General features: G+C 39.2%; 2 protein-coding genes across 2 annotated transcripts; one reads left to right on the top strand and one right to left on the bottom strand.

The window, feature by feature from the left end:
• Window positions 1–3,935: 3,935 nt before the first annotated feature.
• cytip (cytohesin 1 interacting protein) lies at window positions 3,936–7,388 on the top strand. The gene is made up of 8 exons (XM_062431904.1): window positions 3,936–4,141; window positions 4,479–4,528; window positions 4,678–4,732; window positions 4,843–4,945; window positions 5,172–5,265; window positions 5,424–5,490; window positions 5,785–5,851; window positions 6,080–7,388. Exons 1-8 carry the CDS (start codon window positions 3,974–3,976, stop codon window positions 6,553–6,555), a joined length of 1,080 nt encoding a protein of 359 aa, XP_062287888.1. The 5' UTR covers window positions 3,936–3,973; the 3' UTR covers window positions 6,556–7,388.
• Window positions 7,389–10,270: 2,882 nt separating this feature from the next.
• LOC133992606 (polypeptide N-acetylgalactosaminyltransferase 5) lies at window positions 10,271–18,033 on the bottom strand. The gene is made up of 10 exons (XM_062431292.1): window positions 16,934–18,033; window positions 16,672–16,838; window positions 15,327–15,446; window positions 14,287–14,422; window positions 14,062–14,181; window positions 13,808–13,925; window positions 13,356–13,685; window positions 12,863–12,943; window positions 12,412–12,564; window positions 10,271–11,189 (listed from the first exon to the last, which is right to left on the bottom strand). Exons 1-10 carry the CDS (start codon window positions 18,031–18,033, stop codon window positions 11,049–11,051), a joined length of 2,466 nt encoding a protein of 821 aa, XP_062287276.1. The 3' UTR covers window positions 10,271–11,048.
• Window positions 18,034–18,336: the final 303 nt, after the last annotated feature.

Genomic DNA, 18,336 nt, shown 5'->3' with positions numbered 1-18,336 from the left:
GTACTTCAAAGTGTTTCAAGTGCTTTTGCGTAGTTATTATTATACTATTGTAGATAAATGGTTTCTTAAAAGCTCCGTGAAAACAAAGGTTACTCCACTCAACAGGTGTACAGCTGTGCATTTAGCAACACAGTCTGGCTCTATATGACAGGGGGTCCATCGATTGGTTGATTTGTTGGTCCAAATGCCTCGACAAGTATTTGATTTGAAGATCACAACTTTTGGTACAGAGTTTTGTGCCCAGTTGATGCAAATGAGAGATAAGTCTGACAAGCTGAGTTTTGGGATATCCTAAATTATCAGAGTAACCATTTTGTTTTAGGGAAGAGCTTTCCTTTTCTTCTGGCGCCACCCTCAGGCCAAATGTTGAATATTTTGACTGGAAAAATTCCAAATTTGTCAACATGTTTTTACAGCATCATGGGATCAGTTGAGCGTCTATAGATGTTTTAGTCTTCTTCTTTTTGTGAGGCGAAGTAAAGCTATGAACTACTGTAAATTTTGCACATATAAGGGTCAACGACGTATAAGGATTTGCAACAACTCAATTGTAGAATAATAAAAAAACAAGCATGTCTAATGCAGTAGTTCAAACATTCAGAAAGTTGTGTACCTGAAGATCCATATTATACATTTGAAATTAAGTGATTTTAGTGGGTTTTTCAAGATTAATTGGCACTGGCCTTAAAAAAAGTCATGTGGTGCGACCATGATTCATCTTGAAATAAATGAATTTACTTAACACGCTTCACATCTTTTTTTACAAGTTTTCAGTAATATAAAGTGTTTGGAAACAAAGTATTTGAATTTTTTTTTTATTTTTGTAAATGATGATCTTTTATTTAGATAAGATATTTCAAGATGAATCATGGTCGCACCAAATGACTTTTTTTCAGGCCAGTGCCAATTAATCTTGAAAAACCCACTAAAATCACTTTCAAATTGTAATATGAATTGTCAGGTACACAACATTCTGAATGTTTGAACTACTGCATTAGATATGCTTGTTTTTTTATTCTAAAATTGAGTTGTTGAAAATCCTTATACGTCATTGACCCATAAATCTTTCAGTTGCTGCTTTCTGACAGTTGAATGCTGTTGAATTGTTAACAATCAAAAGCTTATCCATGAATGTGAAACTGTTTGTTTTCCTTGAATATTTTTATTCAAACTGGAACTGGAAACATAATTGTTAAATTAAATTCTAGAACCTGAACTATCCCAACAATACATCAAAACATCAGTGAAACAACATGTTTAATTACACATTGTTAACATTGGGTCAAGGTGCTTTTTATAAATAGGGAAATTTAGCAAATTGTAAGAAAAAAAATCACATTTATTCCATCTTTATACAAATATATTAAGGGTAAACAATACAAAGAACGGCTGATGTACAAGCAAATGTAGCACAATAGGATATTGTGCATTGGTAAATCAGCAGGAGACATTTCACTTGGAGAGCACAGATTTTAGATAAGTACAGATATGATGACAAGGGAAAGTGCACATAGCTACATCTGTACACCATGTGGTCTTGTATTCACCCACATATGTGCAGGCGTGCCTGTGTGTACATGTGAATGTGTTTCATATCATGTAAAGTGATTGTGTTTTTAAAAGGTGTGAATCTGATTAATCACTGTAGTGTTTGTGAAACTGGTGCTGTGGAGAAAACGTTCCCATGTTATATGTCCATTGCTTTTTATTTCATGTCTAGCTGTACATTTTCAGTTAAAGTTTACTTCTATTTTTTTTGTTGCTAAGGCAAGTGACATATTTCCATATAGCTTACTTGTATCAGTGTTGATATCCTCCTGTTATGAAGTTGTCAGGATTACTGGATGACACATGTAGCGTCAGCAGTGTTGCCTCTTAAAAATAAGCTAATGTACAGGAGCCTGTTGCTATCCCAGCAATATATCAGTTCATGTGCAGATGTTCATATTTTTTGTCAATGAAATGATTAGATGTCTTCAATCATTTAATCATGTATGTTGCAAAGAGTACAGATATATAAAATGCAGTATTACAGCATTGAGCTCTGCCTGTGTCCATTGGAAAAAATACTCACAATATATATTTTTTTATCTGATGTTGAATCTATGCTGACCAAGCTTATATTTTCTCCATTGTGTCGTATGCTTCTCCAAGAATCAGACCGGTGACCCAGAGAAAAATAAAGAATGATTGTTAAAGAATCTAAAAAGACTTATTGGTCACTCCAGAGAGGAGTGATCACCATGTGCAATTTATGTCTGCATTGTATGAAAAAGCTGAATATTCACAAATGTGATGTTGCTTTCAGAAAACAAGATCCACTTTTGATTTTTAAACCATCCACTTACTTAGATCCATACATTTAACTCATGTAAAACAGTTTTCTGTGGTTGCTCAGATGTGGATGTAATGCCATTGCATCATATCTTTTCTTTTGCACTATTTATTCTGTATAGAAATACTGTAAGTGATATCAGTGGTTCAATAAACATTTTTTATGGAGTTAAGTGTGTTTCCTTAGTAAGTCAGTAAAAAAATAAATTGTTTCTTCTTTAGTATAAAGTGTGTCACATTACTACAGAAATCTCAAAGGCACTGATTGTGCAGAGTGGTGCAGATTATAGTATAGTAGGTCAGAATTTCCCGTAATTTTATCACCATCATCACACATTTAGCTTAACTGACATGACTCATCTCTGCTTTCGCTCATAGTGCTCTATTAGCTTACAGTGTTTGCGATCTAGATATGACCGTTAGACAGCGGAAACAGAGCTGTAACTCTGAGGCCATCAGCACTTTGCAAATGAGTCATTGCTCAACATTGTGCTGTGCGTTGCTGTCACTTAAGACAAGCTCACGCAGGAGGTTTTCTTGAACCCAAATGAAAACTTTCCCACATTTTAATTTGAGCTTTTTGACAATTCAAGCTAGTTAAAACTTTAGCAGAGATGCACATTCCTCACATATTACAGAAGCAAAGATGAAAGTGTGTCTATATGCTTTTTCTGTGGCTTTTATTACTTTTATCAAGCAGCAGGAGAGAGCAAGGACTGATAACAAAAGTGATGCTTTTAATGATTGAAAAATTAGGAATGTGGATTTGTAATGTCCTGGTGAAATGGGACATCTGAATTCCAGACAGTCTCGTGATTGCTTGGCCAACAGTTCTGTTGAGGGTCAGTGGGGGAGAGGCGGATTGCTGTGAGGCAATCTGCTATTTCAGAAGTCTTTTAGCTGGGTTCATATACTCCAGATCTAAGTGAAATGGCCCTCTTATTTTCTGGTCACAGTGTAAAAACCTTTGTGCAGATTAAACAAAATACCTTTTGAAAGCATGGGTGTGGTAGTGAGTTAACGTTTGTCCACTGTGGTTAAGTTTTCTTTAACTCATTGGCCATTGTCTCTCTGAATGCTCTTTTGATCCAACCATGTCTGATGCCTTCGGTCCAATGACCCATGCTGTCTGCTCAGGGAGCGTGACATTGGCCTCGAGCTAAATCAGCCTTTTGTCTCCCTGCTTGGCAGAACACAGCACTCAGGCTCAGCCTGAAGCTTAGCCCATTGAGAAACTGAGAGTGAGAGAGGCTGGAAACAGGTGCTGATAAAGGGGTGAGGTGGCAGTTTCACATGCATTGCTGATTTCTGACAAACCATAAATCGAATTGCTAAGACTGCAAAAAGTGAAGGGACTGTTTGAAAGGGGAATATTAAGAAAAGCTTAAACCTGCTTCTTCTTTTCCTTTTCTTTTCACATCAGCAGGCCAGCCATTCTCATAAAAAAGTTAAATGAGGTGAACAGGAAGATAGGTATGCAAGGCTGTGATCTGCAGATGCAGGTCGACCACAATCATCACATGACGTGGATTTCCGCTTTGATACATTTTGCTTTTAGCTGCACAGAAGGGGCAGGGCCACACAGTTACTGAAGAGCTGCTGCAGCAGGACATGATGGTGCTTTGAGGACTACTCTACCATGCAGTCCATCATGAATTTCAATGGACTTCAGCGTCAGGGCAGCCAAGAAAATTACATTCTGGATAATACTCAGAGGAAGAAAAGTTCTCTGTGGTACAGGCGATCACTGAGGGGAAACAGTGATCGACACCGGCAGAGCACAGGCACTCTGCCCAGAGCCAGCAAGGTGAGACAATAATTATAATATATAGTGTAAATGTATTGTGTAAACAAGCACACTTCTGGAATTTAAATCAAATACTGTATTATGCAACACATAAAAACTTGATGAGATTTTTGGTTTGGGATTGCTTGATACTCAGCAGCAGTTTACCACCAACAGTGTATCCACAATACAGCAGAACCTTGTCAATGGCCAAAAGCCTTTTAACAATTTTAATCTTTTGAGCTAACACTATGGGATCAACATGCTCTCACACAACAATTATAGTTGCCTGAGAGGTTTACAACTCATATATCTATTATATTATTTTAAAGAGGAATTTGCATTTCTCTGTTTGCAGCCCATACAAACTCCCTCCAACTCACTGATTGACTACTCTGACCCACAGAGGTAAATATATCAGATTTGATGTGCAATTTATCATTCAGCTATGCCATACAAAGATGTGAATACTACATTTTTTGCAGGGGATTTCTTATTGAAAGAATGCATAAAAATAAGATCCTAAAAATATTTATTTTGTATCTCTTTTTGCACAGGATCACAATTTTACTGGAAAAGCAAGACAATGAATCATTTGGTTTTGAAATTCAGGTAGGTCCCCACATTTAATCAACATTACAGCCCACTCTGTATTAAAAGCTATTTTGTTTGAAATAGTATTGTCTTGGCAGCTTTTGTAACAAAGGTGTGTCTTGTTGCAGACTTATGGCCTGCAGCTAAAGAACAGCTCTGAAGTGGAAATGTGCACGTTTGTGTGCAAAGTGAAGGAGGACAGTGCTGCTGAGAGTGCTGGCCTGACCGCAGGTGAACCACCCACCCACATCCTCTCTTTAAGCCCTTCACAGGCTTTTAGACATCTGTTGGACCTTATTTTACCTTTCTGGTGTACATAGACTAACAGATATATCACTTGCCGCACGTTACCCTTCTAGCCACCTACGCAGACACACACTGACACACTCTGAAATACAATGCAAAGCCATCTTGTCCTCTCAAAAAGTTCCTTCTTTTGTGTCCTCATTTATTGTAGGAGATGTTATTGTCACTGTCAACGGGGTCAGCATCGAAGGTTCCTCTCATCAGCGTGTACTTGAGCTGATAAGAGAATCAACCAACACTCTAAAGTAAGTAATAGAAATGATAACTTCCTAAATTGTCATTCATACACAATAAAGCACAGTAGGGGGAAATCATCTGCATGGAAATATTTACCAGCAAAAGCCTGCAGCATGCAGAGTATTTTCTGGCAAATGTTTAAGCAAGTATTTGTTTGTCATTGCAGGATGGAGACTGTATGTGGGAGTGTGGTGAAGTTGATTGAGCTGGAGAAGAGGATGAACCTGCTTAAGGTGTGTCTCTTCAACCCTACCCATGTTTGTTGTTGACATACTGAAACTCTGTGTTTTTATCAAGCAGCTTATCAATAGTCACTGAAACCACACAAACCCAGCTGATAATAATGAAAGAGCAAAGGTGCCTCACCATAGTTAATTACTGGTTGAATTCCTGCTACATCACTGTATGAGAGCTTACAACAGTAGCATTGTGTGATTTGCATTGAATCTTTATATGTATACATTCTGCATGCTTAAACTGTGAGAATATTATGGGTGGTGTAACCAACATGTTTTTTGTTCATGCAGCATTCACTACGTGACAAATTGGTTGAGCTGCAAGCACTCACATTACAGGAACAACGCCTAATGAGAGGTGAGAAGTTTTTCTCAGCTGTCCGACCACAGCACTTCCTTTCTCACGGGCACTGTCACATTTAAAAGCTACAATGTTTATGATCTGAATTCATGTGTAAACTTGTAAACTATATAAAGGAGTTCCCCTGAAAAACGATGAGACAAGCTGATGACGATTTTCCTGCTGCCAACTTCTCGTCAGCCGCAGCTTTTAACTAACACTGACCCTACATTATTATCTTTCCAGGTAACTTGAATGACAGCAGCCTCCACCTCTCAGTGGACTCATTGGGAACTCTGAGCTCCCCCAAAGGCCATGGCCTACGCTTTTCAAGTGACAGCAGTTACAGGAGTGTGATGACTGATGATAGTGACCAGGCCAGTGTGTTTGGGGATCTGAACTTACCCAGCCCCTGCAGTGCAGCAAGCACCACCGAAGATGGCTGCTTCTTCTCCTCCAGGGATTTTCCTTCACGGAGCCTCTCCAGCAGGATTTCATCAAGCTCCAGCCATCATCATCACACCCTCAGCCGCTCCCGCAGCTCCAGTTTGGCTGATAGCAGCAGCTCCCTCTCCCCTACCTGGGATGAAACGAGGATCTCCTCCGTGTTTGGTACACTGCCCAGGAAAAGCAGGCGATCCAGTGTTCGAAAACACATCTTCAAGTTAATTCCTGGACTCCAGCGATCAGTTGAAGAGGAGGACACGGGAACAGATTCCTAGTGACTTGTAGTTATACATGATATTAAGTGTTGACAAGGTTTCTCATGTTCTGAACAAGTTGCAGAAAGAAAAAGACACTGTAATGAGGGTTTCCCTCCCTTTAAGGTTGGGCTAATCCTTTAAAGAATAGGCAAAATAGATGAGATGGACAATTTGGTACTTGGCGTATGTCAGTGTCAAGGTTTTCGCAAGAGGGTCTTGAGCCTTTAAAGTGAGCCTGCCTGGTTCAACATTTGGCTTGGACTTGCAGTGGCACAAAAGCATTATGAAAATGTAAAATGCTTTTCCTTTCAACAAGTGTTTGAATGAATGGCATGCATAACACGCTGTAATGTATGATAGATGAGATAATGTATCCTACTAGCTTGAATAAAAAATTTTTTTTTCCTCATGCCAAATCACAGAATGTAATCAGCATTAACCTCTGCAGTCTGTGCAGTAGCTGTATTCATGTAGCAATGTGAATTTTGAAATGAGACTGTTGTGAATCTGTTAAACATTTCATGAGCACTTCTGTCACATTCATGTGCACAAAACCAAAACCAACATTGTATAGTAGTTCAGCCTGAAAACAGGATGTGGGTAGGAGAGGTACTACTTTACTGCTTTCATATCCAAAGTTATTTTCAGGCTGCATACAGGTTACTTTCAGGTGTTCAGAAACACTGAAACAGTTTCTTATATATAATGAATGTACTGTAATTTTTATATGTTTTATTTTCAATGGCAAAAAGATGCACTGCTGTATTTTTGGCTCATGCTTTATGTTTTCAAACCAAGATGGTCTATGTGGAGGAGACTCTGCTGAACAATAAAATTATTAAGTTTTTGCAAACTTACCACTGTATTGTCTCATAATAATACAAAATAATTTAAAAATTATAATTCAAACAAGAAAGGTATGGAGGGAGCTACACTGAAGATTAATCTGATAACATTTTTTGGAAGTACAAGAGTTTGAAACTAAAACAGAGTAGAAAACCCAGACATTTCCTGTAAAGAGTGTCACCTCCTTGGTTTCCTGCTACTGCTAGACTGAGACAGACAGACAGACAGATAGACAGATAGAGAGAGAGAGAGAGAGAGAGAGAGAGAGAGAGAGAGAGAGAGAGAGAGAGAGAGAGAGAGAGAGAGAGAGAGAGAGAGAGAGAGAGAGAGAGAGAGAGAGAGAGAGAGAATATAATGGTTTGTTAATCCATTGCATTCATTTTCTGATGCACTTTAAAGCTGAGAAAAAGGTAGTGCATGTTTTGCATGATCTCCTACTCTGGTTTAAAAATAAACTATAATAATGTATTATCCATAAACACATTAAACATTTAAAAAAATATATTAAGGAAAGTGCTGGTTTGAATATGTCTGTTTAACATATTTGAATGTTATATCAGCATTTTAGTTGTGCTACTTAAGATCTTTAAGGTCTTTTTGCACTTTAAACTCAAGATATAACAGGATTTAGCTACATGTGTAAAAAACACATATGCAGTAAAATAAAGTGAACGTTAGAAGAATGAAGAATGTTAATCCAGATTAAAAACAAAAAGAGGGTGGTCATACAGCAAAGATTAAATAATCAGTACAATCACTCCATATGCAAATACCAGAGTTACAAAGAACCTTTGTTGGACCCACAACAACAACCCTGTTCTTCAGTGATTCAACAGGCACACACAATTACATGGTACAAGCACAAGGGAGCATACGAGAGAGTTTGACCTTGCGGCACGGACTAAAAATGCAGGATGGATTCCCCCTTTACTCCAACAGTGTAGGATAAGAAGTTTTTTACTAACACACTTGGAATGCTCTTCTGCGCCAGCAACCAGACGTTATAACAATGCCAGGCCTGAGGCTGTTTGACTTTTGATTCAGCAGAGGATCTGCAAAAAGCAACTACAGTAAGAGCATCGGGGCAGTTGGGCTATTTTCAACATCATAGAGGAAAGGAAAACAGACGGATGAAGATGGAAAAGAACACAATGCTTTCACAAGCCCTGACACTCACAGAAGATGAGGGTGAGATGGCATCCCAGGTATTGGAGATTATTGGTGGGATCACCCTTGAGGCCCTTCAGTCGCTGGAGAAGCCTGTGGAAAGAGATGTGTGGTCAATAGAGGAGGGGGATGACTCTGTGTTTTACAGTGATGAGGACCAAGTTCAACAGGACATAACAGCAAACGCATCTTTTGATTTTGGTGTTAAAGGGGGCCGGCGTCTTTTTAACAGCGTGGCTGATGTACACAGGGAGGATGATCCAGGAGCAGAAGTCATTACTGTCCTTCAAAATTCAGAGATGGAGAAGGAAGTGACTCCACAGGTCATTTTGACTGAACAAGAAGAAGAATGCAAAGAGCCCCAGACACCAAAAACTGAGCCAATGAATCAATCAGATCCTGCAGATCCGGGCTCAGAGACTAATCTAACAGCAGAGAAGTCACTGAACACCTGCAGAGAATCTCTGCAACTAAATGTCACATCGACAGACTTGCAAACACAGTCTGGACAGAATATATCATATGGGGAAGGTAAGAGGAATGAAGTACTATGCAGTATAATCAATTTGAGAGTGAGGATTTTGCTTATAGAATACAAAAATATGTTCTTTCCTTTCTTTACTTTTCAGAGAATCTACCAGTTGAGGTGTCAGAATCACAGACACCAAACCTTAAACCCTTTGATGTGTCTAATGATGGGAGTTATGTAAGGCTGAGTGGGGAGCCAGTGATCCCAACCCAGATGTCTAGTGCTGAACACCTAATGTCAGGTGATGGTAACAGGGAGCCAGAGCAGGACCACAACTTCCATGTTTCTGCAGGGTTCCCGCAAGACCCCCATCCAGGCTATTGCACTCTGCCTGAGAAATCCAGCCCTGTTCACCAGAAATCCTTCAACCACCTCACCTCCTCCAAATACAGCACCATGTCCTACCGTAAGATCCGCAGAGGAAACACCCGCCAGAAGATAGAAGTCTTTGAGTATATGTTCATGAATTTGTAAGGTGGCTTTTTCAGGAAAAATAAAAGCTGCCTGGACACGATGCATAACATAAAAATAACACTAAAGGAAACTGACTGTACATATGTACCATATGACAACTAATTTTCACATCTATATTTAACATCAACTTGTTGATTGTATAAGCTTATTCAACATCCATGCTGTAACTCACAAGATCACACAAACCTTACGTAAAATGCCAAGACTAATAGGATTTCTATATGAAGAATGCTATTTATATCTGTTGTGTAATGTGATTGGAGATGAATGCCTACTTACCATCTCATATCCAGGAGGTATGTTTTTCATTGCAATGGTTAAAGGATGAAAACATCTTGTTATGTAAAGCAGGTATTTGAACAGCAGATTAAATACATACTGTAAAATGCTTGGGGATTTAAAATCCTACTAGCTATAATAACTAAGATGCAGGCTGGTATCAATATACTAAGCATCTTAATCTTTGGAATGCAGAGGCAGTGAAACTATGACTGCAAGCATCAAGTGATACCTAAACATAAGTACAAAATATGTGTCTATGTGAAAGGCGCTATATAAATCACACCTATTATAATTATTATTATCATTATTGGTGGATAAGAAAAAAATAAAAAATAAATAAATAAAGAGGTAAAAAAGGCAAATAATAAATAAAGAGGTAAATTCTTATCAAGTTGTTTTATTTCTACTTTTGTAAGAAATAACATTTTAATCCATTTGTGTGTAAGAGTTTGATAACAGTTCAGTCCAAATCACAGCACAGGTTTATTGAGCGTTTTAGACCAACACTTCCCTCTAGTGAAAAAAAGAAATTCATACAGTTTCCACAACCAAACCTACATCTAAATAATGCAGCATTTAAAACCAGAGAAACAGCACTTCCACCCAAGAACCTCATCAAATGTAAAGTAGATGACATCTGGAAAAAAAACAGTAGATGTCTCACCAAAAATATGTGTTTTATACAAATTAGTAAATTCTTAATTACATGCAATATAACTCATTCAGTCCCAGCAGAGCAAAAACACAACGAAAAAAATAAGATTTCTACATTTTAAATCTATGGAGGCACTGTTAATCCTTTCTTCTTTGGCAGTGAAATTGTATTTTGTCTGACTAAACATATCAGACTTGTTTTTTACAGGACATTCACATGAAGCCCAGTCTTTAAAGCAATCATTTAAGGCACATGTGTGGTCTTTTCCCCAAATACCAGAGTAAAGAAACTTTTCTAAAGTTAGCACCCTCCAGACCAAACCTTCCTGAACAGGATTCTGGCACTGGTGTTTCAACTCAAGGTCCGTTGAGGTTGGTATAATGATAAAAGGCATCAAAAACATTGCACATCCCCACACCCTCTGCTTCACAGCGCACACATGTCACTGCCATCAGTGTCCTGTGTAGAATCTGGACCACAGACCTGGAGGTCTACTGGAGTATGAGGCCACTGACGGTAATTGGTGCATGTTTAACACTTAAAACTCATTCAGTCTTTTCACTGGGAGTGGTAGTGTGTGAACTGCCATTTCTGGAAGGCATTGGAGGGTTCACAAGGGCCGAGGCGAAGAGTGTCACCCTGAGGCCCCGCTTCCAGGCACATGTGTCGGGAAACAAACTCTGCCATGAGGTGCTCTGCCTAGACAAAGACAAAACAAGAGACATAATTAATGGACAAAGCTTTAACCTCTAAATCTGTGGTTCCCTGGCTTCTTTGTGTGAAGTACCCCCACATCCCTACCAGATGAGCTCCAGTGCCCCTTCATCAACGCTGTCATGTTCCAAATGTGATTTATTTCAGTTCATTTTAAACTGAATGTCTAGTAACACTACGTGAAAGTGGAATTTTCTTGTCAATGTTTAGGTTAGTTTGGTTGAGTTTGCATATGTACTATACTAAGCTGGACCTGTCAACCATTTAGTTATTTTTAGTTGCCCATTTAACTGTTCATCTATTACTTTTAGCAAACTTTCCACTGTTAACTTTTAAAAAATTATCTCAAATGTGCTCTTACAACGCAAAAAAAGTTCACAGAGTTAAATGTCAGTTTAAAATCAAACTACCTTGCATCTATCCTGGCACAGATCCAAACTGTGATAAATGTCACCTAGGACTCGCTAATCTCTAATGTTCTGGACCTATCCTGCCCTGTCTCTATTTTGGAAATCTGCCTTTGACTCACTCTCGGCCAACACATCTGCTAACATCCAGCTCTCACCCTTAGTTGGCCTGTTTGGTGTCCTACCCACTGACCATTCCCTGCCATCCTATTTCATTTAACTTTTTTCACATTGCTAGCGAGGCATAATACCCGTTGAATAAAGGATGCCCTACCCTTTAAAATTAGAGAAAAATGTAACACTCTCTTTGTGGCTCTAATGTAAAAATTTCAAAAATTTGGCAACCTTTCTTAGAATATGTCAGGTCCCTTCAGCTGAAAGTTATCCTCATTGGCTGAGTGATCTCTGCACTGCACCAACATCCCGCACCTCCTGGCCGAGCACAAGTTCAGCATAAAGAATGCCTTGTATGTTATTATCTCCAAAATGTCTTGTATATTGGATGTGTTTTTATGTTGTTTGTGGTTGTATTGTTGATACCACCTTCTTGTCTTAGTATCATTATTACCTTGGCCAATTCACCTCATTCTGCAGAATGTTTTCATTTATTTAATTTCATTTATTCAGTCATACATGAGAAGGTTTAAAAAATATTATGTGTTGTTGAAGCAAAATCAACAACAGATCATTTCTGTTGTCTTTTAGAGAACTGGAATTTCTAAAATGAGAGAGTGGTGAAGGCAAGAAAAACAAATCTGGTAGAGAAAGCACATGGCACACCCAAGCCAAGGTTAACGTACCAGTGCTGAGTTGGAGGATTTGTGGAACCAGCGGAGTTCAGCCTTGGCATTATCACATAATTGTAAAGTGATGCCGCTGTCTTTGGCTAGGGGAGAGACACAAAGGTCCTGCTGTCGAACGTGCCTCATCCAGGTGTAATTAAAGTGCTGACTCTGTGGTATAAGAGAGAAAGGGAGAAGAAAGACAGAGTGAATAGGGAACAGCATGTTATTAAACTGAATGAAAAGCAAAGGATTTTAAATAATGGCTCCTCGGGGCTGCTCTAAATCCAAGATGACCACATTTGGAATGTCTTGGTCTCATCTTGGTCTCCACCCTTGTTTATCGTGGCTTGGGTCCTGTCTCATTATGCCCCGCTGCATAATTATCACAGTCATGAGGCCAGATCTGCTTAATATGTGCATTTTCTTCTGAAAAACATTTAGATATGTTAAATAAAATGAAACCTACCTGCTTGCTGAGATCACAGATCTCAAAGGACAGAGTGTTTTTCTGCAGACTGAGGCATTTTCTTAAGCCACGGTTAAAGACCTACAGGGAAACATGAGATGATAGTAAATATTCAGGGGTGATGCAACAGCACCACAAACATTTTTACTTGTTTTAAGCTGTAAATAGAACTCAAAAGTTGTCAGATATGGAAAAGTAACATTGCTACTAGAAAATAGTTTTTAGACTGATGTGATATGACAGGAATTTAGCTCTTTCACAGTGTTTTATAGTTCATGAAACTGATTTTAAACTGATTGGTGATTGAGATAATGAATTCCTTATATTGTTCTTGGTGGGCAGAACAAGACATGACTGATGTTGTGAAAGGAAAGCATTACACACACTGATTTGGAACTGATCCAATTAGGGAAATGTTAATAAAGTTGAAGTGAAAACAGATAGTTGTGTGTTGTAAGAAGGAACAATGTACGTATCAGGAGCATTCACTTACCAGGCCCTCCGCTTTGACTAATGGAGCCACCATATCTGGATACACATTCTCCAGGTACCACTTGAAGCTCTTGCATTTGAGCCTGTTCCTCAGGTCAATCTGTTCTGTGAGGTTGCCGATGTAAGTGACCTTTTTATCCAGCAGGTGGTGGTAGCCATGGCCGTAGAAAAGGTCCTTGTATTCATCCAGCCAAACTTCAGCCACCCTCGCCAGGTTACGCTCCACTGTCTTCTGCCTGTCCTTGGGGAATTTGTAAGGGTTCTGTCCTCGGAAAATGTGCCCCACTCGAGAGCAGGGGATGATCTCTATTTCACCTCCACACATCCAGATCTGTTCCAAGTCGCAACATGTGGGATCATTTTAGAATTTGTGGTCATGTGAAAGAAGTTCTATGCAATTATAACAAATATGACTAATATTTATGCATGGATTAGATGAGTGATAGCAAATACCTTAAATGAAATCTCCATGTTCTCCCCACCCCACACATCCAGGCCAGGATCATAGGCACCAAGTTCATAGAAGTATTTTTTGTCTATGGAGAAAAGCCCTCCAGCCATAACTGGACATCTGAAGGATAAATAATGAAAGACATACACTACATGAAAATAACAACTAAACATGAGTTTAAGCCAAGAATCATAAATACTCATAAGTTAGAAATAAGAGCATGGAAAACCCCTGGTCTTGGACTCTGTTTAAGTACCTGATGGGATCTGCGATGGTCATGTTATTCTTCTTAATATACTCGTCTGGTAATGCACTCCAGCCAAACACCAAAGGCCATTTGAAAATACCTCTTTGGAAGTTGTCAACTAGCATATAACTGAAAAGAAAGAGCCAGAACAGATTAAAACAATACATCATAACGACAACATGATGCCATCCCATATACAGTATGGCTACTCTGCTACTCTGCTACTCAAGTCACCTCATGTCCTTATCACTGATGACTTCTATGACTGGGCAGGGCACCTTCTTGCGATCCATATAGACTCTCTCCAACAGCGGCTCCAACCAGCCTATGTTACACTCAACGTGGGAGTCAAGGAAGGTAAGAACCTCGCCTATGAAAAAAGCAAACATCCTGCTGCAGTTAAACAAATACCCATATCTGCTTATTAACAGTGGACGTCCTGTAACTGTAAAGACTTCATTGACAGACTGTTGTTTATGTGAGCAGCATAACAGTATGTGATGAGAGAGCAGGTGCAAGTCCAAGTCTGTGTTTGTTACAAGGATGTTTATTACATATATGAATATTCACAATCGACTAAATGTGTGCACCAGTGCAAGCGGAGGCATCAAGCCGTCAGACAGTTTGGATTTGCAAGATAAAAGAGAGTGGATCACAGACTTTCCCTTTATCTGTGTCAGTTTAGAGTTTCAGGAACAGAGATGACTAAATCAAAAAGTGAAGATTAGTCTGTTAGTGTGTCTTTGTTTCCTGAGAGAACAGTGACCTGAAAAATATTGGTTGTTATTATATTATTTCAAGCCTACAGGATTGTGTTATCATTAACATCTTGAGTATAAGTGCTGAAAATGAAAAGAGTTTACACTTTCAGACTTGGTCATTTGAAAGTGCCAGAGCTGAGAAAACATGACCTATAAACAATGTAGCTTTTTAAGTAGTGTTTTTAGTCCATAGCATGTTGATAAGCATGATACATTTTTCTCTACACTTCTTCTACAGATCTTAGCAGCAAGAAAACACATTTAAATGAATTTATAGGTTTAGCCTGTACTATAGTCACTGACATCAGGCTTTGTGTATGCAGTTTATACTTGGAATAGATGGAGATATATGATTGATTATGTCTGACCACATGTTTTTACACATCCATGTGAATTCTGTTACTGTTCTTTTTAATGGGACATGTTCCCTCATGCACACATCAAACGACTCTGTACATAAACTATACATTAAAAACATTTGTTGCAAAGATGATTTATCGTAACAGTGCATACCTTTGGCGGAAGCCGCTCCGGCCAGTCTGGCCCTAATCAGGCCCTGTCGCTCCTTCAAGCGAATGATTCGGACTTTGGGAAACTGGGACATGTATGTATCCAGCTGCTCCTTTAGATAGTCTGCAGGATTAAAAGTGAGTGATAAAACTACTGCATACATGCTCACAAGTTATTTGTTATTTTGCAACACTGACAGCAGACAAAGGTGCATGTAGACTGACTTATCATCGAGCCCCATTGAACTATTGAGGTAAAACCTGCACAAACTACCAGAAATCAAATAATACGTGAAGCTGAAGACCTTATTGTGCGTGCTAGTTGATGAACTGACAGACAGAAAATGAATCAACAGTTCTGATTTGAGCAGCTAGCAGATAAATCGATTAGTTGATTGACAGAAAAAATGTGTTAACTAACAAAAATTCTTTCATTCTAGCTTCTCAATTTTGTCTACGATGATATGTTTTTCATAATAATAAACTGAATATTTTGGTTATGGACTGTTGTTTGGAACAAAAGAAGAAATTTGAGGACATCATCTTGGGTTTCGGGGAACAGAAATTGACATTTTTCACAATTTTCGTACACTTTACAGATCTAACCACTAATCGAGAAAATAATTGACAGATTAATCAACAATGGAAATAATTGTTAATTGTAGCCCTAATTTCGATAATTACTTAATAGTTCAGGTCATTAAGTAAACTGTGAAACACACATACCTACCAGCTTCTTAAATAGGTAAATTTGCTGATTTTCTTAGTTTGATTGTAAATCTTTTTTACATCTTTGGGTTTCGGACTGTTTGAAGATGTCACCTTGAAATCTGGGAACACTTTTTCTGGGACGTTTTCACTGGTTTATATACTAAACAATTAATTAATTAATCAGGAAATGGAAAGATTAATCAGTAATGAAAATAATTATGAGTTGCAACCCAATTGTGATGTGATAAATCATTACCAATAATTAACAAATGCTTAAATGTTTTCGTGAAAGAAACTAAATTCAGAAGTGGCAGTGACAAGAAATTTAAATATTGCAAATATTAGGCAATTTACCATTAGTTACTGTATAACTTTGTCTAACAGTTATATGCTTTAAACAGCACTTTGTATGAAGATAAACACGAATTCACTACCAGTAAATGTGATGTTTTTTAGGCAAACTGCCCACTACAGACAAACCAAAAGAAATAAACAGCACCTATAATAATGAAAACTTAGTGCTCTCTTTTGTTCACTAAAGGAGGAGTTTTGGTGCTTGCTGTTCGTAATTTTATCCACCTGGGGAGACCGATTCAAGGTAATAAGCCTGACCTGTAAAGCTTTCAAAAAACGTTTACCTTTGGTGCTGAAATCATCCACAAGAATGATCTCTTTGAGGAGGTGTGGCGGAGATCTGTTGAGAACGCTGTGCACGGAGCGCAGGAGCGTGGACCACACTTCATCCACAAAACAAAAGATCACACTGGTGGAAGGCAGGTCATCGTGGACTACATTCTGTGCACACCTGGAAAACATGGCATAAAAAAAAAAGAAAAAAAAAGAGACAATTTAGCTTGTCAGTCACAGCGATTTGAGATGTAATGTGTGAAGGAGACTCACATCTCAGGCCTGGTATCAGGAATGGCACGGTCCACTGGGATCTTTTCACTCAGGTAGACATTAAAATGCCCTTCATCCCATCTCCTCTTCACCTCCACGTCTTCATCACTGCCAACAATCACTGCCTGACCAAACTGGCCCACCGCGTTGACATCTCTGGGAGCGTGAGTCAAATCCAGAGAAAGCACTTTGTGGACACCTGGTTTTCTGACAGCAGTCAAGTTACCCTTGGCGTCCTCTCCTGCGGGGAGCTTGATTGTAGGTTTCGGAGGTTGCTTTGCTGCATTCACATCGCTCTTGACAAACTTCCTGACCTGCTTTTCCTCCTTTTTTATGTCAACCTCCTTTCCTTTTACATCCGTGTTGGGATGTGTTGTTTTAACAGGGTGTGCCTCCTCGGCCTGAAGTTTGTTCACTTTTGAGCTAGTCTTTGGTTCATCCTTGACTTTTACATTTGTCTTGAAATCCTTTTTGTCCAGAGCATTTTGTCCAGAATCTCTGGCTTTAATGGGTTTGTTTTTCTGAACACCAGGTGGCACTTGGGTAATATTAAACGGCACTACAGGTGAAATCACTTTATTAGAGCCATCTCTGACTCCATTTATCTCTAATTTTGGTCCATTCGGATCCAAATTTACTGCTTTTTTAGCTGCGACCCCCTGCTTTGGTGGGTCTTTTTGAAGGGTAGCTCCCTCATTATATTTAGATTCAGAGTGGTCCCTTTTGAGCAGATTATCTCCTGCTTGTTGTAAATGGCCCCTCTTTATGTCCCCCAACATCTGACCCTCTTTCTTCCCTCCCTGCCTGTATACTTGGGCTAGTTTCATACCTGAACTGAGTGTCCCTTTACCGGCATGTGTTGCAGCCATGTCCACCCTCTGCACTGGGTGTTTAAACCCCCTCTTCACCACCTGTGTTGCCTTGGCCTGCTGTTTGAAAATTTCCCTCTCTTTTATCACTCGCTCCTTCAGCAGATGACTGTTCACATCGTTTATTGATATACGGAGTGCAGCCATGTCAAACAGCAGCCAAATGACAGAGGCAATGAACACAAATGCCAGTACCCTCCCACTGCCCCTCAAGTATCTCCTAACTTTCATCATTGTCAGGTTTCTTTAAAAAGGGGGGTAAGTATAGAAAATGTCAAAGTATCATACTGAGTGGGCCACTAATAAGCTGTAGGCCAAGTTTTCTTGACTTTGGAGAAGTTAGGTGCCTGCGTGGCATGCTACAAATGTTGCATGGAGCAGTCAGTGTTGTCAGTGAGAGATATACAGCAGCTCTGACAGCCGCGGCCCAGCACAAAGCTACACTGAAGTTATTTTGTCATACCGTGTCGCTCCCGTCCTCTCCAGCCGCCTAGGGACATTATGATCCACCGACTTCCTCCTTCCGACTTAGAG

This window comes from Scomber scombrus, chromosome 13 (assembly GCF_963691925.1).
Source record: "Scomber scombrus chromosome 13, fScoSco1.1, whole genome shotgun sequence".
Lineage (NCBI taxonomy): Eukaryota > Metazoa > Chordata > Actinopteri > Scombriformes > Scombridae > Scomber > Scomber scombrus.
This window is presented reverse-complemented; position numbering and strand designations above follow the sequence as displayed.